The sequence below is a fragment of the Pituophis catenifer genome, unplaced genomic scaffold (assembly GCF_029215685.1).
Source record: "Pituophis catenifer annectens isolate HBS135680 unplaced genomic scaffold, rPitCat1.0.hap2 SCAF_3, whole genome shotgun sequence".
NCBI lineage: Eukaryota > Metazoa > Chordata > Lepidosauria > Squamata > Colubridae > Pituophis > Pituophis catenifer.
In genome coordinates, this window is record NW_027256883.1 from 68734642 (window position 1) to 68758748 (window position 24107).

General features: G+C 42.3%; 1 protein-coding gene across 1 annotated transcript; it reads right to left on the reverse strand.

Moving 5' to 3' along the window:
* Positions 1–275: 275 nt before the first annotated feature.
* EDN1 (endothelin 1) lies at positions 276–7482 on the reverse strand. Its single transcript, XM_070942504.1, has 5 exons — positions 7419–7482; positions 4860–5013; positions 3002–3160; positions 1531–1644; positions 276–417 (listed from the first exon to the last, which is right to left on the reverse strand). The coding sequence occupies exons 1-5, from the start codon at positions 7480–7482 to the stop codon at positions 276–278; spliced, it is 633 nt and encodes a 210-aa protein (XP_070798605.1).
* Positions 7483–24107: the final 16625 nt, after the last annotated feature.

Below are 24107 nucleotides of genomic sequence, written 5' to 3' on the forward strand. Positions count from 1 at the left end.
ATGTCCATTCTTCATTTGACAGTCTTTAAAGGAATTGATTGAGAAGATCTTCTTTGACCCACTGAATTCCAATAAGATGCCAGTCTTTATCTGTTTTGTCATCAGTCTGAATGGAATATCTATGTGGGCTCTCCTTTACTTTAGAGAGTTAATATTTAGATCGACTTTCCTTGATCTTTTCCTGAAGTGGAATGTTGAGAAGCCAAAACAAAGCCTCAGCAAAGCTTTGTCAGAAAGTCTTGCTGACTTGAGGATTAGGCTTGGTGATCTTTCCACTACGATGTCATTTTCAGACTTTGCCAGATGTTCTGTTTTTCGTATGTCCGGTTATGCTTCAGCTGCTTTCGTTTGTGCAGCTTGCTTACCAGTTTGGCAATATTGGAAGAAGCTTTGATGCTGTTTCGAAGAGTATCCAACCTGCAGAAATAGAAGAGAACTCATCAATTTAAATGATCAAATATGTTGGTGTCTGTATAGCTACAGATGTCACATATGCTAATTTTCTTAGTCACATGAGCATTTAATTAATTATCATTTTTTGGGAAATACAAATTCTTTAATCTCTATAACCCAGAGTTATATACACCTAAAGGTATAATATTATTTTTCATACTACTGTTGGAGATGTTATGCAAGGCATATAATATAAATTCACATACTCTTGCAGCATTCAAATTTATCTCATTTTGGAAAGAAGTTTAGGAGGTAAATAAAATATTAATATAATATTTGACAACTGGATGGACTCAGAGCAACAAGTGCCTTGTTGGAAGAGTTAAAGAGGCTGGGGACAGGTCATTCAGAAAAAAATCTATTTATGGAATGACTAAGAGTTGACACCAATTAGATGGCATATATCGATCAATCAATTTAATCTACCAAGAAAAGGGGGATACTAAAAGTATCTACTTGCTAAACACCTTTATAGTTGACTTCTGTTAAAGCTATAGCAGAAAGGAGGTGCGAATGAAACCATTCCCACCATATGCAGCCACAATGTCCACATGCAAAATTAAAAAGAAGCCTCTGGGAAGTATGACATTATCATCTATAAGTAACAAAACCCCATTATAATGGAATAGCTAAAAGGGGGCAGATGGTTATTAACAAACATTCATTAAATGAAAGCCATCTCCTTGGGTGATTTGCATAACAATATGAATTGTGCCATTCAAAGTTTTATGCAGATGACTTTAATTGGTGCAGAAAATTGGTCAGTTCCCTGCAGAGGTTCTTGGCTCAAGATCTGGTAAATTGAGTTTCATTGTATATGGAGAACAGTACATTGATATCTTAACTAAAAATGCTTCACATTGGGGACAAGCCCTCTGCCAAGTCAATCAAAGGGAAATTACGCAGCTATAAAATGTCCATTTCCAAGAACTGGAATCAGCTGCATAAACCAGTTAAGAAAATGCAGAGTCGGCAAAGCTTCCATTGGGGGGAAAAAAGAAAAAACTTTCACTTGAGATTTTATGTATTCTGTTGTGGAATGCAGTACATTTACAGAAGTGGAAAGGACAATTTTACCTCTTCATTTTCTTGCTTTCAGCCAGTTGATGAAATGTACACTTGAGTCCAAGTCCTTTGCAATCTCTCCCTTTAAACAAATGTTTCCATTCCTTCTCTGTAGTAGACTGAGATCTGTTCATATCAATTAAAAAAAAGGTGCAGCTGTGAGAAACATTCACATTTCTTGCACATACTGTAGTACGTTTATTAAAGCTTAACCTTATTCTTCCTCAATGACTTTATCTTTACAACGTTCATTCATTCATTTAACTGGTCAGATTTAGACACCCTATATGGTGTAGGGATTGTGAAGCAAGAGTTAGGATTCTACCCCGTTTGACTCTACCAAGGCCACAGAAGTTTAGTGGGTGACTCTGGGCCTTTCATCCTGCTCAGCCCAACCTGTCCCATAAAGTTATAGAGGAATAAATTTGAAGGAAGGATTGTACATGTGCCAATTTCAGGGTTTGAGGAAAGGAAGGATATAAATCTAATAAATGAATATCCTGGTGTTCTCCAGGATCTCATATCACTATCTTTTCCCCCGTTTCCTCAAAATAACTCTACCGAGTAGAATAAATTGAGAGGGTAACTAACTCAAAGCCACAAAATGAGCTCCCACGGCTGGTTCATTTTTAACACCTTAATCGCATTGATTTAGTTTGTGGGTCTCCAAACTTGGCAACGTTAAGACTTATGGACTTCAACTCCCAGAATTCCTCAGTCAGCCAAACCCCTGGATTTAGTTGAAGAAAATATCCAAGATCAGAGAGAACCATCCCATGTCTTTCAAATGTTGGGAGCTGCACTCTGATAGACCCTATCATTAATCGTACTGACTGGGAATGATGATATTTGAAGTCCAAAAGAGGATATCGGTTGCCAGTCCCTGCTCAAAATCCTCCATATGGTATCATGTCTAAATACAGACTAGCACCCTAATGCTAGTTGAACATGATAAACTTTAATGACACCCTGTTTCTTTAGATCAGGGGTCTGCAATCTTTAAACACTCAAAGAGCCATTTGGACCTGTTTCCTACAGGAAAAAAAAAACACCGGGAGCCACAAAACCCTTCCCGTGCCTGACTATTTCTTGAGTGGCCACAAAGCTAGCATATGTAGTTGAATTAAACATTCTGTTTTCTTCTGAAACTTTTCTTTTCTTGGATTTATCCATGGTTGGCCTACCGGGAGTCGAAAAGCTCAATAAATCGCATGCCGGCGGGTGTCACACATTGGCGGTTGTGGCGCATATTTTGAGTGACAGGGAGCCACAGCAGAGGGGTGAAAGAGCCACATGTGGCTCCAGAGCCGCAGGTTACTGACCCCTGCTTTAGATGCTTCAAAGCCTTTGGTCACTTAATTGATATCACCACAAATGTTAGGCTAGGGTAACTCAGATATTTAGAGATGAAGTAGATATATGGGGATCCAATTTATAATCCATTCATTATAGGCTAGATAGAAGAAAGCAAAAGAAAATTTACCTGTGCTCTGTTCCTGGCTGACAAAAGTTCATACACTTCTTGTCCTTCAGGCTAGCACAGTGGCATCTGCTGTGAGATGGCTGAAGTGTCTCAAGCGGTAAATCTTTTAGGGATCTTCTGGTTCGAGAAAGGCTTCCAAGCCCATAGGGCACAATCCGCCTGTAATGAAAAAAAAAATTGAATGAGTAACATGTGGTCTCCCAATTATTCCTAGACTACAACTCCCATCATCCCTCACTGCTGGCAGAATCTGATTGGAATTACAGTTTGGTATGAAACACCTGGTTTTACCAAGCTCCATACGCACAGTTACCTTGAGGCCTATCTCAGTTCGAACGTCTAATAATTTTGCACCGTTAATATCCTCTTACTGAAGAAGCCCCCTCAAGCTCCCTCACACACTGTGGGTAGACCTCCTTTAAGCCAAATAATTAAAGCAGGATTGGTATGCGCTAGCAGCAGATGGCAGCGTTCAAATACATTTCAGCACGCTTATCAAGGATTACACAACATGATTTGTCTGATAGCGACCTGTCTTTGCCTTGCCTTTGCTAATTTGATTAACTGCAGTTCTGCCTGACATGCTGCTAATGCAGTAGAGTCCCATAGGAGAACGCTGTGGCCAGGTTTTGTTTTTGCAAACTTTGCTCATGGTGTACCAAGCCAATTTCAGTTTAATGCTACAAAATGAACCAATTAAAATCAGATTTCATGCATGAGAACAAATAGCTGAGCTTGTTTGAACAGTGCTGTGCTATCAAATTAAGGGTGCAATGTGGCACCCTTAAATTCATAGCTACGAAGGTCCAGATTGCAAATGTACAAACTGCTTAGAAGCGAGCAGAATGCAACTGTATTAGATGTAGAGGCCAAACTATAAGAATTACGTTAATACAGGTAGTCCTCGACTTACAACAGTTCATTTAGTGACCGTTCAAAGTTACAACGGCACTGGAAAAAAGTTGACGTATGACCGTTTTTCACTCTTATGACCATTGCAGCATCCCCATGGTCACATGATCCAAATTCAGACACTTGGCAACTGACTCATATTTATGACGGTTGCAATATTTTGGGGTCATGCGATCCCCTTTTGCAAGCTTTTGGCAAGCAAAGTAAATGGGGAAGCCAGCTTCACTTAACCGCCATGTTGAGAATTTAACCACTGCAGTGATTCACTTAAAAACTGTGGCAGGATAGGTCGTAAAATGGGGCAAAACTCCCTTAACAAACATCTTACTTAGCAACAGAAATTTCGGGCTCAATTGTGGTCGTAAATCAAGGACTCTCTGTACTTATGTTGCCAGGAAAACAGTTCCATGATGTGCACTTGTTACCCTAACACACTTATTTTTACACACATTTATTCTAACCTGGTACTCCCCAGTTCACTGAACTACAACACCCATCGTCACAATCAGTATGATGGGATTCATAATCCAACATATCTGGATTTGGAACAAATTTTGGATCTAGAACACATTTTCTTTGAAGTGTTAGGAGCAAGCAACTAACAGCGGTTTCCCCAAGATTATCCTAAACGCAATTAGACTTCCCATTTGTGGGGCTTCGGATCTGGCTGATACTTTAGATCAGGGGTCTCCAACCTTGGCAACTTTAAGACTTGTGGACTTCAACTCCCAGCAAAGCTGGCTGAGGAATTCTAGGAGTTGAAGTCCACAAGTCTTAAAAGTTGTCAAGGTTGGAGACCCCTGCTTGAGATAGCTCTTTGGCCAGATAAAAAGAAGGGATGTGCTGAGCTCGCCTTAACAGAGGAATCCTAGATTTAATTAAACACAGCCCCGGAGCGATAAAAACTACATTAATGGCTTAGGGCCAAGGAGGAGGCCGTACTTACTCCGGAGTGTTAATCCAGATGATGTCCAGGTGGCAGAAATAGACGCATTCTTTATCCATCATGGAATAACAGGAGCAACGCTTCACTCTGCGCGGCGGCGAGGGGGCGCTCGCGGGCTGCTTGGTGGCTTCCACCCAGGCACCGACCGCTGCATCTGAGGAGGGGAGGAAAAAAAACCGTCGCTGAGCGGGACCAGGGCAGAAGAGGTCGGAAGCAAGAGGCGTGGGGGGGGGGAGCCGGTTCAGACGAGCAGAGGAGACTTGGGGAAGCCTGTGGTGCAGTTCCCCTTGCCGCAGCTTTGACAACTGCACGTGGCTCCTCGCTGAGCGACCCGCGTCATTAAGAAACGCAAAGACCAGACCGGGAAATGAAATAATAATAATAATAATAATAATAATAATAATAATAATAATAATAATAATAATAATAATAATAAAAACGGGCTAGTCCGCGGCCGCCGGTTTGAAACCGAAACGCCCTTTTCCGTTCCGATCGTCCCTCGAAGCCAACCAAGCTGTCTCTACGGCAGGGGTCTCCAACCTTGGCAACTTTAAGCCTGGCGGACTTCAACTCCCAGAATTCCCCAGCCAGCTTTGCTCTGCTTTGCTGGCTGGGGAATTCTGGGAGTTGAAGTCCGCCAGGCTTAAAAGTTTCCAAGGTTGGAGACCCCTGTTCTATGGGGTTGACGGGCGCTCTGGCTGCAAAGGCGAGCGTGGCGCCCTGGTGTTAATTTAGAAAGCTATTCTATTCAGCGCTTCCGAGCCCCTAGGCGGCGTGGTTCATGGGAAATGTAGTCCCAAATAGTTGCAGGAAAGTGGATTGACTACCTCTACGAACATAAGCAAACGAGATGGGGGAGGTGAGGAAACCCCTTTCCTGTCTAGGGAGATTCTCCGTCATCCAGGTCGTGGTTGTCCCAAAAGTGCTTTTTTTTTTTTTCAAGAGGCAACTGGGCTTTCTGGTTTCCCTTTGAAGACGTTTCGCTTCTCACCCAAGAAGCTTCTTCAGTTCTGACTGGATGGCGGGGGAATGAGGTCGGAAGGATGTGTTTTGACTTCCCCACCATCCAGTCAGAGCTGAAGAAGCTTCTTGGGTGAGAAGCGAAACGTCTTCAAAGGAAACCCAGAAAGCCCAGTTGCCTCTTGGGGGAAAAAAAATGCACTTTTGGGACCCTGTCCAGTCCAGTTGTCGAAGCCCGGGCGCTTTCATGGGATCGCCCAAATTTTAGACGTTCGCCCTCAAAACACACCGGGATTGCAATTCCCCAAATGGCAAACCAGCACTTGTGAATGATGCGGGGGTTGAGGAAAGGCGATCCGAACTCGCGGCTTGACGGCGAAGAGGGAAATTGCTTCAACTGGGAAAGCAGGGGAGTTAGTAACCTCTACCTGGCACAACACGATAAATTTTAAATCGTGGTTAAGCCCAAGCCAAGCAAAACACATTCTGCCTCCAAGAGGTACGAACCATGCCATCGCATTCACCTACGATTGTTTTAGTGCGGCGTATAGAATAGAATAGAATAGAATAGAATAGAATAGAATAGAATAGAATAGAATAGAATAGAATAGAATAGAATAGAATAGAATAGAATTCTTTATTGGCCGAGTGTGATTGGACACACAAGGAATTTGTCTTTGGTGCATAAGCTCTCAGCGCGCATAAGGAAAATATCATAATACATAAGGAGAGTATCGTACGAATACAACCGTAGTGGCTTGTTCACGCCTGGTTTCTGGTTAGCGCGTTTGGGGGGGGGGTGGGGGTGGATCGCAAGCTGAGGGTGCCAGTTTTAAACCCATTTACCTCGCCTTCTTTCAATCAATGGATTTAAAGGAGGCGCTCTCTTAATTGTTTGGAGCCCTTGGGTGCTCTCTGAGCTTGGTTGCTTGTTTTCAGACGTTTCATGACCCGATTAGGTAACATCATCAGCGCTCGTGAGTGTGGGGTTTGCTAGTGAATGTGAAGTCCCTTTAATTCTACTTAGGGATTGTCCAACCGACTGACCCTTGTGCGGGATCAGTCGCCCACACAAGGGTCCCAAGATTTTGCTATCTGAATCTCTAAACTTTCCAACTCTTGAATCATCCCTCTGGCTAATCGCCTAGAGAGCTAGTGAATCCAGCAAGCAGAACCGTTCCTACCACCGCCCTCCTTGGAAGTATTTCTTTAAAAGAATTCTACTGCTAAAACTTGCTCCCCGGTAAGCCTCAAGCCAGGTAAGCCAAATTCGCACCGCCCACCGCTAAAGCGAGCTTTCCAGCGGTAGATCTCGCCACCTCTCAAGAGCACATTTCGCCTGCGGGATCGAACCTAGGACCAGCTGTTAACGATTTCGGATGAATCGCCTTGAGGACCGGTCCCCCGGAGTCCTGGAGTTGCCCTTTGGCGAGGCTAAGCAAGCGCCTGACCTGGCTGGGGGGATAACGCTTTGGACCATAGAGCATCCGAGTTTCGCAGTCTTCCTTGGACGGGTGCAGTCTATCGGCCCAAAGCCCAACCTGGGCTAAATCCATCTGCAGAAGAATTGAGAAATTCAAAAGGATCCTTTCAACTTACCGGCGTGTTGAGCTGCCTGGTTGATCACAAAAAGCAAGGGAAGGATCATCCGCGTGTAATCCATCCCGACGGTTCCTCCGGCTAACCCAGGGGCGGGCAGTGCAAAGATAATGCCTTATTAAACCCGCTTTAGTCCCGAGGCAAGTTGCAGGCGAGCACGACCGTCCGATCGCTCGATCCCAGCCCAAAAGCCACCGAGCTAAGACCCTGGCCGCAGTCCGCTAAGGCAGCCGCGAGAGGCAGGCTGCGCGCAAAGAGGAGGGCTCGTGGAGCAGGTGGGCAGGCGCTGCTTTCTTCCAGCGAGGCTCCTCGAGCGCTTCTGGCTACGGTCGGACTCTCGGCGGCTCCTTTTATACGCACCCCCGGAGAGCGGCGTAAACAAAACCCGACTTTGTTATGTTATTGTGTTATTAGTCACCCGGAGTCAACGTGCAGGAGAAGATAAGGGCAGGCTGGAAAGGAAATCGCTGCAAGCTTCAGAGAGGCAGACGCCGTCTGGCAGCGCTACACAGGAAAATAAATACGCGGCGCAGACTTTTAGGAAAAGAAGACTCCCGAGAGCCAAGGGCACCTTCGGCGCTTTGCCCACAGGGGGCGCCCTGCTCGCCAGAACCACGGCAGGTCCCCTTCCCCCCCCCCCCGGCCCCCTAATTTGTATAGTGAATTCTTTCTGGTGCAGAATTGAGCAATAAGGAGCCTAATTTATTTATTTATTTATTTTATTGCAATTTATATGCCGCCCTTCTCCGGAAGGACTCAGGGCGTCTTACAAGATAAAAATTCAACAATATGCATTAAATATAAATTAAAATCCAATTAAAATTAATTAAAATGATTGCAATGTAAAAAAAAAACCCTCAATGGATCAGTCCATTTGATAAAAGAGCCACGTCTTCAGTTCGGGGCGGAAGGAGAGGAGGTCGGGGGGCTGTCCTAAGCACGGTAGACAAACCGTTCCAGAGGGTCGGCGCTCCCACAGAGAACGCTTTCCCCCTGGGGGCCGCCAGCCAACATTGTCTGACTGACGGCACCCTGAGGAGGCCCGCTCTGTGAGAGCGCACAGGACGATGGGAGGATGGCAGAAGATGGTCCTGCAAGTACCCCGGGCCTAATGATATCTTTCCTTTATTAAGCACCCATACATTTTTAAAAAAAAAAAAATCTGCGCCTTGACAAAATGTTCATCAGTTGATTGCAAAAAGGCCCATGGATAGAGTAGGCTGATGCATTATGACATCTTCGGTTCTTGGGAAGAACTTGATGTATAGGAACGCCGACACCAGTTAAAGAACTGGCAGCTGTTCACGTTCTTGTGAAAAGGCTAATAATAACGTCCTGCAACAATACCTTTAATATTAAGAGCCATGGTGGCACAGGGGTTAGAATGCAGCATTGCAGGCTAACTCTGCTGACTGCCAGCAGTTCAATCGGCTCAGGACTGAAATGAGGACCCAGATTATTGGGGGCAATATGCTGACTCTGTAAAACCGCTTAAAGGTAAAGGTAAAGGTTCCACTCGCACATATGTGCTAGTTGTTCCCGACTCTAGGGGGCAGTGCTCATCTCTGTTCCAAAGCCAAAGAGCCAGCGCTGTCTGAAGATGTTTCCGTAGTCATGTAGCCAGCATGACTAAATGCCAAAGGCGCATGGAAAGCTGTTACCTTCCCACCAAAGGTGTTCCCTATTTTTCTACTTGCATTTTTTACGTGCTTTCGAACTGCTAGGTTGGCAGAAGCTGGGATAAGTAACAGGAGCTCACCCAGTTATGCGGCACTAGGGATTCGAACCACTGAACTGCCAACCTTTCGATCTACAAGCTCAGCATCTTAGCCACTGAGCCACCATGTATAAACTGCTTAGAAAGCTGTAAAGCACTGTGAAGCAGTTTATAAGTCTAAGTGCTGTTGGTATTAAACAGCAAGAGCTGCCTATCCCAAGTCCTTGGGAAAGGATCGGATAGGTGGGTAAATATGCTAAATCCAGTCTAAACATGAGACTGACTGTGTGACCAACCATAATAATAATAGTATTCCAACCAATTCCCAGCAACTCTGGATGGTTTAAAATTGTTAAAACATTTTATATAGAGAGAACAATACAAAAGACATAAAACAGCAGAAGGCAAAGGGGTGAGGATGGCAGAGGGGAACAGAAAGGAAGAAAGGGATTTCAATTACCCTCTCCAAAGGGCCCTTTAAAATCCCAGCTTGTCCATAAACTCTCTGTATTTGGGTATGCTAATAGGCATTCAACCACCCAACCTTGCATTCTTCTTTAGGAAGAATGATCATACAGCAATCATCATACTGATACAGATGTCACTGTGTGAACCGACATTTACACTAAAATGAAGAATATGATTCAGAATATTGAAAAACATAATTTTCTTAAATCTGGAGGAGTTTTTAAAAAATATGTGTCTGTTAATGAACGCTTAAAAGTAGGGAAGGAATGGGTAATAAAAAACCCGACTTCACAGGTTTTGAAGAATATATAGGCTGGGTCCTAGGCAGGCAGTCGGGAAAGTGTCCCAAATAAATTTTATTTGTCCAATCTGGATGGGGGGGAAAAGCACTTGTGGATCATGTAATCATCAAATTGCTAACTTGGTTTGTCCCCCTGGACTCTGTGGCTTAATGAAATACCCAATTAACGACTGGGAGTAAAGATCCTTCTTTGCTGTTATCAGAGCTGTTACATTTCCAACACTTGACATGTTGCAGTTAAACACGTGATATCAGGTAACTTCCCTGTTGTGAACAGTTTCACCTGCTATTTCTTGAATAGCAAGTATAGTTAAAGGCAAAGATAAACAGACAAAGCGACAAAAATACAGTGCTTACTAGCCTGGGGCATCTGTTATTTTAAAAGAACTATCTTACCCACCAAAGATCTGGATTTTTTTTGTGGGAAGCCTTTTTTCTTGACTATTTTTGTGCTTTGAGAAATAGCTCAATTAACAGTAAACCAAAATGTATTCACTGTATCACAAAAAGCTTTCTTTGGCCAGTAAACTTTTGTTCAAGATAGAGAGACCACTTCATACTTTTCACCCCTCCTAAAAATGCCATGAACCTTTTTGGTGGGAGGGGTGGAACATGAATATTTCGTGGAGAAATTCACATTTTCATTACATTCCATTATTTTGTTTTCGCTATTAGGTGTACAGTCTACTACTACATTTAAAAAAATTAGGAAACATGCAACTAGCCCTCCACTTTTAGTCCCACAACATATATAAATAGTTTAAATAGGAAGAAAATGATTGTTCACAGTCACAGCCACAGCCATATTATAAAAGAGGTCAAGAATCTTTCTTCATTAGGTAAAATTGTCTATATTTGCATATGTACGTTTGGAGCAGGATGACTTTTGTGATTCTGGAAGGTCTTTTAATATCTATGTTTTGTTTTATAGATTTCTCTATGTCTTTCTGTGACCTGGACTCAAAAGCTTCCACTCTATCTAGGAAGGTTTGATCTCTCTGGTTCTTTCATCCTGTTGAGCCAGAGGACATTACAGTCCCATAATTAGAAGCCTAATTATTCAGAACTGGTGTCAGAGATAAGGGATCTCCATCATTCAGTCCTTCATTGAAGCTCCACACACCTTTTGTCCCTGGGAGCCACCTCTGTGAAGGATTAGTGGACCTTTGAAGCTCTCTCTGCAGCCCCTGTTCATCCTTTGTTGCAGATCACAAAACATATATTCTTAAACATCAAACATCTGCAGGCATTAACAGTTAATTAGCACTGCAATTTGCTCTCTACAGACAGGCATGGATTTTAACTAGGAAACGCCATTGTAAAGCTGGGTTTGGAATTGTTAGGCCTAGTACTCCAATGATGGGCATTGTTTGAGAAGTGATTCGAACTGACAGTTTTGGAAGGTCTGGCATTTTGGATTACAACCTTGCTTCAACATTGGAGGAGTTGGGTCACCTGCTAGAAAGGGGCAGGGTAAAGCTCCCCATCAAATCTGGGCACTCATCCACATCAGAGAGCTTCCATGTCATGCTCTCCCTTCCCACTGCATTCTTCCAATGTTGATGAAGTTATAATTTAAAAGATGCAAGAGGGGGGAAATCTCTTATTCCAGGCATATTTGTGGATACTTATCCAATAAATCACTGGAATATCACAGCCTCAGTGCTCAGTTCTCTAATTTACACTTACCTTTCTACTAGATGATTACATTCAAGGCAGTTCATAGTTGTACAGAAAAATGCAAAGCAAATTATAACTAATCTGGAATGTCACTGAACTATATTAATAAAACAGTAGTTTACTTAGTGGCAAACCAGTATCTAAATCAAAGGTGATTTTGTAATTATAACTCTCTTTGCACAACATACTTGCCCATGGTTTATTCAACCCAATTTTCTGGTTTTGCAAAATCATATGGGAATTACATATTTATGGCATGGCTTAAATATATGCACTAAGCTAAAATGCGGCAGGCCAACTTATGATTCGGGCTGACGCAAGGCAAGTTATGGATTGTGCAGAAGGGGAAAATTTTCAGTTCTTTATATCTGCTGGATCTTCTCCTACAGATGTAGCGGTATGGTCACACAGACAAAGTATGAAGTTTTTCATTATTGTGGCATTGCTATTTAACTGAGATGGTAAATTATTCAATGCTCACTAGAGTAAAAAGTCGACTGACACATTTTAAATAATGCATTTAGTAACTAAGTGATTATGATCATTCATCAGTACAAAAACAAAGCCAGAGAAATGACACTTACAGAATTTGTGTGTATATATACACAGAAACACATACACACATAACATATAGGCAGAGTACACAGAGAGCGCTCACTTTAAGTATATTTTGGCACAATTTCTTCAATTTTCCTGTTTTTTCTGGGCATTATCTGTCAATAAGAACAGTAGGTGTCCTAGGTCCTTCCTAGAAATATAGAGAAGTGTGATCCTTTCTAATCTTATAAACTGCAATAATACATGAGCTATGGATTCAGTATCATCATGAGCACATAGGATTTCAATAGGTTCGACACTGAAACTCTCCTTTCATACCTGTAACTGTTCTTCTCTGACTTTAAGTTGCAAGCCTAGTGAGATAGTTGGCTGTACTTTCTCTAGAACTGTGATGGCGAACCTGTGGCACACGTGCCAGAAGTGGAACGTAGCGCCCTCTCTGATGGCACGCGAGCCGTCTGCCCAGTTCAGTCCTGCTGCGCATGTGCGCGCCTCCCGCCAACCAGCTGGTCTTCGGGTCTCTGCCATGCATGTGCTGAGTGTGGGGCACGTGCAGGGGGCACGTGTGCATGTGCAGGGCAAATGCGTGGGGGCAGAGCACATGTGCAGAGGGCCGCGCGTGCATTGCATTTTGGGGGTTCAGGCATGCCCACGCGCTTTGGGCACTCGGTCCGGAAAGGGTTAGCCATCACTGTTGTAGAATCACCCATTTGAATACAGAACACATTGCTTTATTGTCACTTTAATACTTCGCAATAGAAAGGGTTTTTTGTATTTACAAATAGTTGGACCATGGTGGCTCACAAGATTAGGACACTGGTGTGTCCATTAGCAGGCTTGCATTCAAGACCCAGGTGCTGCTGCATAATTGGATGGGCTCCTGTCACTCGCTTCAGCTCCTGCCATCCCAGCAGTTCGAAAGCAGGCGATCACAAGTAGATAGATGGGTAGGTACCACTTCAGTGGGCAACTTAACAGAGGTACCAAAGGAGCCCCCAACTCTGGGCAATGGTGATATCATCAGTTGATCCTTTCACCACCAAACAGCGTAGATGCTTCCAACACAGTTTTGTATTTTGTAGTGTATGACAGAGAAAAATACAAAATAGAGTTTTTATCTCATGTATTCGTTGTTAAAATTTAAGTTAACAGGTAGGCATGCTGAGGGGCTAACAATGTGACCCTGGACATGTTTATTAAGAAGTAGGTTCCGTTCTGTTCCATGGTATAATAGCTAGTGGTTTGAGATCTAAGGGAGTTATGTGACATATTTTACACAAGACAATCTACTGCAGGGATGTCCAAGCTTGGCAACCTTAAGACTTGTGGAATTCCACTCCCAGAATTCCCCAATCAGCACTGGGGAATTCTAGGAGTTAAAGCAGTGGTGAAATCCCAATTTTCTTACAACAGGTTCTGTGGGCATGGCTTGGTGGGCATGGCAGGGGAAGTATACTGCAAAATATCCATTCCCACCCCACTCCAGGGGAAGGATACTGCAAAATCTCCATTCCCTTCCCACTCCTGGGGGAAGGATATTGCAAAATCTCCATTCCCACCCCACTCTGGGGCCAGCCAGAGGTGGTATTTGCCGGCTCTCTGAACTACTCAAAATTTCCTCTTTCAGTTCTCCAGAACCTGTCAGAACCTGCTGGATTTCACCTGTCCATTATGCCAAGATTGGACACCCCTATTCTACTGTCTGGAGGGCTATTCCAGCCAAGTCCAATTTAAAGGTTCAGAACTATACTAAGGAAAAATAGGAATTGTGCTGTTCACCACCACCACACCAATCACTTAGGTTCTGAACTGAACTGCTCACCTCTAACAGTCTTAGTCCAACTGCCTGTGGATAGCTAGATTACAGTTATATTTAGATTACGGAATTACATCCATATGTCCATGCATACCTGTAATTTAGCTTGCATTGCTTTTGTGAAATACTTGTTCCACTGATGCTCTTCTGGTGACGCTTAAATGGTCACCAGATACAAATTGCATTGGAAAAAGTAATAATAAAAGAAGAAGAAAAAAGGAAGTGCGTTTTCAAGGACTCCCCACTCCTGTAACCCCAAGACATATGAATGCACTGATAAAACATGTTGTTATGAATGTATCTGCTCGACCTTTTTTTTTTTTAAAAAAAAAATCCAGATATAATATTGTGTTTGCTTGCCAGTGAGGATGTTTCTTCCCACACATACATTCCAGGATGATATCTCCAAACCCAGCTGCATTCCTTTAGGACCACAGATGAGAGAGAGAAAAAGAGAAAATGATTGAGCTCTTGAGCAGTTCCACCCATGAGGGAGGATGGGATGGGATGTTTCATTTGCCCATTTCCCACCTGGTTTCGGAAATAAAATCACTGACCTTTCCAGTGCTGCTGAATTGGTGTCTATCAGATAAGAGGTCAACACCTGTAATTTCTCCATCATTGCTGGAGGAAGCTGCTCATTCTGGTGAAGAAGGTCCTGTGAAAGCAGAAAGATTGGCTACGTATGTCCACACAAGATGCTTAGCCTGGTGATGTTTTCTGGGTTTGCTCAAAACACTGAACAATTAACCAACCAACCAGACTGCATTCAGGTAACATGCTAAGAGACAAACAAACGAACAAGCCAATGCTATCCAAATTGTACAAATGCAGCAACTAGGGCTTTCAGCTTGTTTGTTTGGTTAAACATATTATGCAGACTGAAGCAAACATTATGAATCCAGGATATAAGCCACAAGCCAATATCTCTGAGGACTTTACTCTTGTACAGTGATGTTGGATTCATTAACACGGCACATAATACATTCCCCAAATTGTCCTAGTTATTTTCTTTATTACTTTGCTCCTGTCCACTGCCTTAATCAGATTCATTTGGTAACGAGTTTGAGTGAGCTATCAAATAGAATGGGTTTCGGCTTTGTTGCCTGTTTCAGATTTGTTGCCATATATTAAAGGAATGCAAAATTTGAGAGGACCTGGGCAACTTTCCATCTAGGGTTGTGATTAAAGAAGTGGCACTACTGAAAGAAGGAGGAATCCATTCAGCCAGAATCAGATCAAATCAGCAAAGAATGAATGCCTAGATTTTGCTCCTAGCTATCCTAAGGGAAGGGTTTTGTAAAAATATGTTAGTTTTTAAGAGTATTTTCCTACAAAACTGTGAAACGGTAAACAACCCACAATTCCTGAACCTGCATAGTGAGTGGGCATGAAATAATGAATTTGGGAGAAAATGCAAACTAATACAGTAGGCAATATACTGTATTATATACTACATAATATTATATTTTTACTGTAGTAATGGTAATAGCCCTTCATATAATGGAAGCTTTCAAATGCCTATTTTTTTTCTACATTTAAAACTTTATGGATGACTAGTGGCCATACTGAAAACAGAGAATATTCTACCCTATTTATCTGTCAAACAGCAATTGTGTTTGGATCTATTTGGCGAAAGGAATGTCATATGTCATGAAAAAATGCTGTGGTGTTGGCCTGCCTATAAGCCCACGTGGCTTTTTCAGGGAGGTCTTTTGAACCTTCACATTGCAATGGAAGATTATATTGATTGGCACCTGGTCATTCTTCCATAGTGGATTTCAAGATGACATCTTGATGACTCACATGCTGTCTTCCATTGAAACACAACTTCTGAAAGTGGACCAATCTGTCCCCCTTAGTGTTGAGTTGGGTCTGAGTGACTGGATTACATGTACTGCTCTTGTTGTTGTTGATTTGTCTTTTTTAAGCTGTTCCTATTTACAGTCTGTTCTATTTCACTGAATGTCTATATCCTATAAATGTAAACCCTAAATAAATAAATATTCCAAATCTAGGTGTCTATGGAGATTCTCAATCATCCAAGTCATAGTTTTCCCAAAGGTGCTTTTTTCAAAAGCAACTGGACTTTCTTTGAAAACGATTGCACTGAACAAGCTTCTTGGATGCGAAGCAAAATGTTTTCAAATAAAAAGAAAAAGAAAGTTCAATTCCCTTATGGAAAAAGCACCCTTGGGATCCCAAATCTAGATTTAATTAGCAACAGGATGGTAGATGTGCGCTCTTCTTCTTCAGATCCTGCCTTGATGACAAGCCTTTGCTAGGTTCTTCAAAATGTATGATTCAAGAAAAGAACATAGGAAATGCATTCAATTGCCTTGTTAGGTAGGAGAAATGTCACCTGGGAAGCTGTAGTCTACGCTGCGTGTTGGGAGTATGAGTATCACATTGGAGAAAACTACCTCTTTATCTGGGAATGAATGCTGATGCCTGTTTTCTTCCTAAATGGGCAGATAAGATTGTAAAAGGTGCCTTGGTGGTGCAGTGGACTAAAGTGCTGTTAAAGTAGCACTTAGCTGCCAGCTGCCTGCAATTACTGCGAGTTCAAATCTCACCAGGCTCAAGGTTGACTCAGCCTTCCATCCTTCCGAGGTAGGTAAAATGAGGACCCAGATTGTGGGGGCAATAAGCTGACTTTGTATAAAAAAGAACACCGCTTGGGGGGGGGCAAAAGCCCTACTAAGCAGGTATATACAAAAGTATGAAGGCTATTGCTTAACGCATTGTAAGCTGCCCTGAATCTCTGGAGAAGGGCGGCATATAAATCGAACCAATAAATAAATAAAATAAATAAATAATCCCTCCATATCTGGTTCCACATTTTTCTAGAGCTGATCCCAGATATGAGTTGCTTTAAAACAGAGGTCTTCAAACTTGGCAGCTTTAAGACTTGTGGACTTCAACTCCCAGAATTCTCCAGCCAGCATAGCTGACTTCTGGGAGTTCTGGGAGAATTCCCAGAATTCTCCCAGAACATAGGAGAATTCTGGGAGTTGAAGTCCACAAGTCTTAAAACTGCCAAGTTTGAAGACCCCTGCTTTAAAGGGGTCCCTGCATCGTTGTTAGCTAACAACCCCTGCATGGTTGTTAGCTTGAGAAGACTGATTCTCCCCTAGCAATGATATTGCTTTAGTAGAAGAATCAAGCCACAAGATGGTGCTACACTCTACATTTTTATGATACAAAAAAAACCTGGAATGGAATAAAATATAAGCTAGAATTTAGTAGTAGTCAGTAGTAACTTTTTTTTTTTTTGCAGTGCTTTTAGTAGTGGAACAAAAATTCAATCTTTCTGCTTTCCCTATATAAAAGTAAACAATAGGTGGGATAATTGAGCCAAAGGAGTCAACACAACTTGAAGACACAAGCATTTTTAGAGAACCAGGAATAGAGCTTTGGAGGCATTCTTTCAAATTTCCATTGAGCTATTAGGAGATTTTAAGCAGTGGTAACACTGTGTTGTACCAAGGCAGGAGTTTTTAAAACAAGTCTGTTGAACAAAGCATAATGGCTTAGTTGTTTGCATATAATGCTAAATACGTCAAATTGAAAGCAAACCAACCACATAAGGCTTAATGGCTTCATGTTGTATGAACCACAACAATCTTCCAGTCTAGGCTATCTCAAAGGAGTGTTCTAAAAATAAAAGAGGAAAAGGTTATACAGCCCCCTTGAGCTTTGTGTTAGAGGGAGGAGGTGATACTATCATTATTATTAGAAGGATTAGGAGAACTATTTTATACAAAGTGCTACTAAGACAGCAACAGTACAATGAGACAGGTTGTTTTAGGGATCTTCCAAGATAAATCTATTTTCCCTTCCAACAATACCAGAGGTATCTGTCATTGTGCAGAAATTCTCACTGATTTATTGATTATAGGTGCATCTTTCCTTTTCTTCATGGAGTTGAGGGCATCATACATGGTTCTGTCCTCTTTCCACTTTACCATTACACCAATTTTACCCTGAGATGTGCGTTTAGATTGGAAATGGATGATTAGATAAAAGCTGCATAAATTCCAGGCTTGAACAAAATTCCATCTAGATCAGTGATTGTCAACTTGCTAAGAGATAAAGATAGATCCAAAAACTCCAACTTGCTTCCAAGGACCTATGTACTGAGGAATGGAGTTTAGCCAGCAGAAAAAGCTACACCAAAATATACACTTACCGTACTTTTCAGAGTATAAGACACACTTCTCCCCCCTAAAAGTGGGTGAAAGTTGCACTGCATCTTATACACCAAATGTTGCCAAAGCCCCACCCACCCACCAGCCCCCACCCGCCGCGCATCATGTTTTCAGCCTCCATGTGCCCCGTTTTAGACCCGTTCCAGGCTGTGGGGATCGCTATAGCACATTGCCGCCGATCGCCGCCTCCATATGTCGCGTTTTCGCCCTCCACACGCCCTGTTTTTGGCCTCCATGCATTGCATTTTTGACTGATTCCAGGTGGCAGGGATCAGCATCGGTGACGATCCCTGCCACCTGGAACCGGCTGAAAATGCAACGTGTGGAGGCCAAAAACAGGGCACGCGGAGGCTGAAAATGCGATGTGAGGAGGCCAAAAACATGGCATGTAGAGGTGGAGATCGGTGGCAATGTGCTGTGGCGATCCCCACAGCCTGGAACGAGTCTAAAACGGAGTGTGCAAAGGCCAAAAATGCAATGCGAGGAGGCCAAAAACATGATGCACTGAGGTGGCGATGGGTTCTAGCGATACCCACAGCCTGGAACAGCTGATTGGCAGTATTCCTGAAGGCCAATCCAACTGCCAATCAGCTGTTCGTGCTAAATCAGGCTGCAATAATGTGCTGAAGCTGACCAGGCTGTTTGCTGTTTGCTGCAAGGATGTTAGCCAGATGAATACCGATGGATGCTGGTAGGCAGAGGCAGAATTTTTTTTCTTGTTTTCCACCCCAAAAACTAATGTGCGTCTTATACTCTGGAGCGTCTTATACTCTGAAAAATACAGTATTTATCAGTTCCCTGTTATCATATATTTTGGTTCATAGATTACCATATATTAAACTTGAATTTGACTTAAAAAGTATGACTCAAATATGTTAGTTTAGTTTAACACTAGTTTACAAATAACACTAAGCCATAAGCCATAGTTTAAGAACCACAATATCAATGTCCCCACATTTTGCACTTAGCTAAATACAAATCACCATGCTATGGTTTAGTAGGGTATGTAAATCCATCTGAACATGATACAAAATAAAGTCCTGATCTTCAATAAATTAGTGAAAATGTAAGAGGATTTGTAACAGCCGTTTTATCTTATGACTTTCACTGCCTCTGAAATATACCAGCACATTTATACTAGGCTTAATATAATTCTATTGAAACTAGGCTTCTCCGTCTAACACAGTGTTTCCCAAACTTGACCCTTTGAAGATGTATGGACTTCAACTCCCAGAATTCCTCAACCAGGCATACTATTCCTCAACCAGGCATACTGGCTGGGGAATTCTGGGAGTTGAAGTCCATGCATCTTAAAATAGCCAAGTTTGGGAAACACTGGTCTAACAGATATACTGCAATATCTTTCATACAACATAAACATCTAAAGTGAAGGCATAGTTAGCAACTTCCATAGGAATAAGAACTAAGAGTTCTGTTTCATGCATGTAGGGTCATTTGTAAATAAATGTCTTCGCAAAGGCTGTTTCACTCTCTAAATCATGGATGTCAAAACCTTGGCAATTTTAAGAGTTGGCTGAAGAACTGTGGGAGTTGAAGTCCACAAGTCTTAAAGTCTCCAAGGTTAGATATCCCTGCTATAAATGCTCAGATTGTATGGATACTGGATGTGGGGTGAAAGCCAGGGGTGAAATCCAGCAGGTTCTGACAGGTTCTGGAGAACCGGTAGCGGAAATTTTGAGTAGCTCAGAGAACCGGTAGCGGAAATTTTGAGTGGTTCGGCGAACCAGCAAATACCAGAGTGGGGTGGGAATGGAGATTTTGCAATATCCTTCCCCCAGGAGTGGGGGAGGGAATGGGGATTTTGCAGTATCTTTCCCCACCACACCCACCAAGCTACACCCACCAAACCATGCCCACAGAACCAGTAGTAAAAAAATTTGGATTTCACCACTGGTGAAAGCTATCATAGATACAATATCAGAGGTAAGATGTATAGTGTGTATAGGTAAGAACTTTTGGATAAGACCATCTGTTGTGCTTTTTATTCTGAGAGGCATCTTACAAGATATTGCCATATTAAGATTAATTATTTTCCTTTGAATTTCGCTCTTTAATGACTCATTAGATTTGCTGTGTACTAAATAGATTTTTTTTTAAGGAAATGAGCCAGGTGGATTATTAGCATTTATACTAAATAACGACATGCTCTTATTACTTAGATACAACTCTCCTGCTTGTGAGCATTCAAATCAGCCATGCTATCGCAAATTATTTCAGATTCAAGCTCTTAATGAAAGTATCTCCTTATCGCTACTGATTAGCACTTGCAAAGAAGATAAAGTTGCAAATTAAACTGCATTCCTATATTCTACTCACCTGGGAGTAATTCCCATTGAATTTAATGGATTTACATCTGAATAGGCATATATAGGATTATGCTATCAGTACCAGAGGAGGAGGCTTCTTCAGGATATAAAATGCACTGGGGTTGGGTTAAAAAAGAAACCATTTGGGAAGAATTCCAAGCCTTCAACTTTTCAGTTTAGGGATTTACAGTTTGATTGCTAAGGAAGCAATATTATGTCGTCCAAGAATAGACACAATGCCATTCAGGAAGAGATCTGCAAATAAAAGCTGATCATTAAGTAAAATTTAAAAGTGCAAACTTTGAGGTATGGTGGACCATTAATGACCATTTCTGCTGAGGGCAGAAATCCAAATCAGGAAGCAGAGCAGCAACCCCCAAAACCAATAAATCACAATAAAAAGTTGATAGTCTGCAAGTGTATAAGAGGGCCACAACGTAGTACAAGACACTGTCTGCTGAGGGATGTATCATCAAGACAGGTAAATGCATTTTTTTGTACTGAAGGGCGGTGGTCCTGCAGTCAGGGTTCTGTGTGTCATTTTGCCTTGCTTTTTTCTATGTCAGGCCTTTGACCTTTTAATCCCCCTGAAATAATCCAGCCCTTTCTTGTCTAGATTTGTTTTTTGACCTGATATGGGTTAAGCTTCTGAAGTAGCCTTCAGTGTTTTGGCTCTATTTGGGCTCTCTTGCACTTTGCAGGCAATAAATTACATGCTAGCAGTTGTAGTGAATCTGATGAAAAATGAAACCAAAACATATACTACTATAGGTTGCTCTAAAGTGAGCGTGTCGCTGAAGTTCTTTGTGTGCTTTTTCAAGGAATCAATGTCTTTTCTGATCAGCCATTATCTTATACAGTGTGTTTGTCAGAAGACAGAAACAGCCTCTCAAAAACTATGTATATTTAAGTGTTTTATTATTATCTGTTCACAACAATGTGATGTCCCTGCTGCCAGTTCTTTAGCTGGTGTTGGCCTTCATATGAGTTATTCTCAAGGACGTAGGACAGTGATGGCTAACCTTTTTGCCATCGCGTGCCAGGAGGTGGTGGGTGGGGGAGGTTCGTGCACGTGCATGCCCACACCCATAATTCTATGCGCCCCGCACATGTGCATGCGACCCCCCTCCCCCCTGCTCCTGGCACATGATGGCCCGGTAGGCCCGTTTTTCTTTCTCACCTGGCTCCAGATCCTCTCTATGCATCTGGGGAGGGCGAAAACAACCTTCCCCTCGGAGGCCCTCCAGAGGCCTGAAACGGCCCGTTTCCCAACTTCCGGTTGGACAGGAAGTGACTTTTTTGCTGTCTCCAGCCTCCAGAGACTCCTAGAGAGGCTGGGGACAGCAAAAGAGTCACTTCCTGTCCAACCAGAAGTTGGGAAAGGGGCCATTTCAGGCCTCCAGTGGGCCTCCAAGGGAATGGGGAAGGCTGTTTTCACCCTCCCCAGATGCAAAGAGGATCTGGAGTCAGTGAGAAAGAAAAACGGGCCTTCCCTACCCACCCCCCAAGCCCTCCGGAGGCAGGAAACAGTCTGTTTCCCTACTTCTGGTGGGCCCAGAAGGCCCGAAAATCAGCTGGCTGGCGTGTGCATGTGTGCCGGAGCTGAGCTGGCATGCCCACTGATATGGCTATGCGTGCCACCTGTGGCACACATACCATAGGTTCGCCATCATGGGTATAGGGTCTCCTGCCTAAGCACAGAGTTGGACCTCCAAGGTCCCTTCCAACTCTGTTATTCTATTCTTTTGCCACATCAATTATCCACACTTGCTTCTTTTTTTATTATTATTACTATTAACTATCTTGGATAATCTTCAGGTTAAGTGTAATTCAAGTGAATTAAGGAATGGTGCATTGAATTGAGTCAAGAGAGCATAAGTTTCATCCCTCAACCTGGCACCTTCCAGATGTGTAGAAGCCACCCTTCCAAACATTCTAAGTCCTAACACATTTGGGAGGTGCCAGTTGGGAAAGACAACCCTACACACATAGAAACTTTATGCACATTGGTTTATAATCAACGAACCTGATTTCGAACAAGTTTTTTTTTTTAATGCTACTGTGCATGGAAAGAGGAATTATCTGATGGAGTTGCAATGTTAGGGAAGAGTGGGTGACTTTTTCTGTCCCATAAGCAATCTTATCCCTTCTCCAAATATGGTATGAAAAAGCCAAGGCATGAGATAATTTGGCCTGCTTGCAGACTTTGATACTTCTTTCCTCTTCATATTGTATGATTAAGTCACCATTAATGGGACAAGGGCATGGAAACTGGGCTTACTAGTATATACCACTCCCAATTTAGTCAGTTCACCATTCCAGCTGAGAATAAATGGCTGTATTCATACTTGCCATACTTACTGGCAGACTTAACAGTATCACCAACCTCATCTTGTGGAAAATATTCAACTGATGAGCTGAAGAATATAAACAAGGATGTTTCAACCAATGCTCTGTCCCTTTCTTTGAAAAGTGTCTTTTTGATGCTTTTAATAAATCTCAGTCCTTGCAATAAGAAAAAAGGTTACATGAAACTCCTCTCTGCTCTACTAAAGCCAGTGGTGATGGAACTTGTACATTTATGGTGAAATGAGAGAGATGAATCACTGGGACAAGGAGAGAATTCTAACCCCTCTTAAACTCTGTCTTTTAAAAGTGGAAGTAAATTGACTCAGCAGCATAAGAATGCAGGACTGTAGCGATTTGAGAGAATGGCATCAAAAAAACATGTGGAAATATCTTTAAAGAGAAATAGAGCTAGCAATAGCACTTCAACTTATATACTGCTTTGCAGTGCTTTACAGTCTGCTCTAAACAGTTTACAGAATCAGCATATTGCCCCCAGCAATCTGGGTACTCATTTTACCGACCTCGGAAGGATGGAAGGCTGAGTCGACCTTGAGCCTGGTGAGTCTTGAACTGCCAAATTGCAGGGAGCCGGCAGGCAGCAGAAGTAGCCTGCAGTACTGCATTCTAACCACTGTGCCACCATGGTTAGGCTTATTATATAAACATTAAGACTTCTACATGTTTCCACAATAAATCTGATTGTATTCATAGGGAATCCCTTATGACTTAAGATAATATTGGTTGAGAACTGACACATCTATTGGTTTCCAAATAATTCCTTATGGGAAAATCTCCTAATCATACTCAAGAAAATGGATCTCAATTTTGCATCATATTATCGTTTCTGACTGAGATATCTTCTTGTGCTTTGAAAAAAAACCCCAATCATATTCCAGAAATTTAAATGCCTGAGTTTGCAATTCAATAAGTTCATAGTGGGATTCTGGACTTGTTTGATTGTGAGGTTTACAGAGGATTTTATTAAAAAGAACAAATTTTCATTAAAATGGCTACTATAGCACTCCTTTAGTAAGCATTTGCTCAGGAGAAAATTTTGTTGGATGACATCAGATAGTCTGGAGAACTGTTGTGCATAACCATAGGGAAGATGTTGGGTTAGGAAGATCTAGTTTCATTTTCCTATTCAGCCATTTAATTTATTAGGGACGTTGTAACGGCTGTGATAGAAAAGGGAATGGACAAATCCAGTTTCCTTGAGATAACACTGAATTACTTTTGAATTTTAGATGATGGCATTGTAA

Coding starts and splice junctions, on each gene's coding strand:
- EDN1 (XM_070942504.1), bottom strand. CDS start 7,482: ATGGATTACACGCGGATGATCCTTCCCTTGCTTTTTGTGATCAACCAG. Junction 3,161..4,859: donor ATCTGGATTAACACTCCGGA/GTAAGTACGGCC, acceptor TTTTCATTACAG/GCGGATTGTGCCCTATGGGC. Junction 1,645..3,001: donor CAGCCAGGAACAGAGCACAG/GTAAATTTTCTT, acceptor TGATATGAACAG/ATCTCAGTCTACTACAGAGA.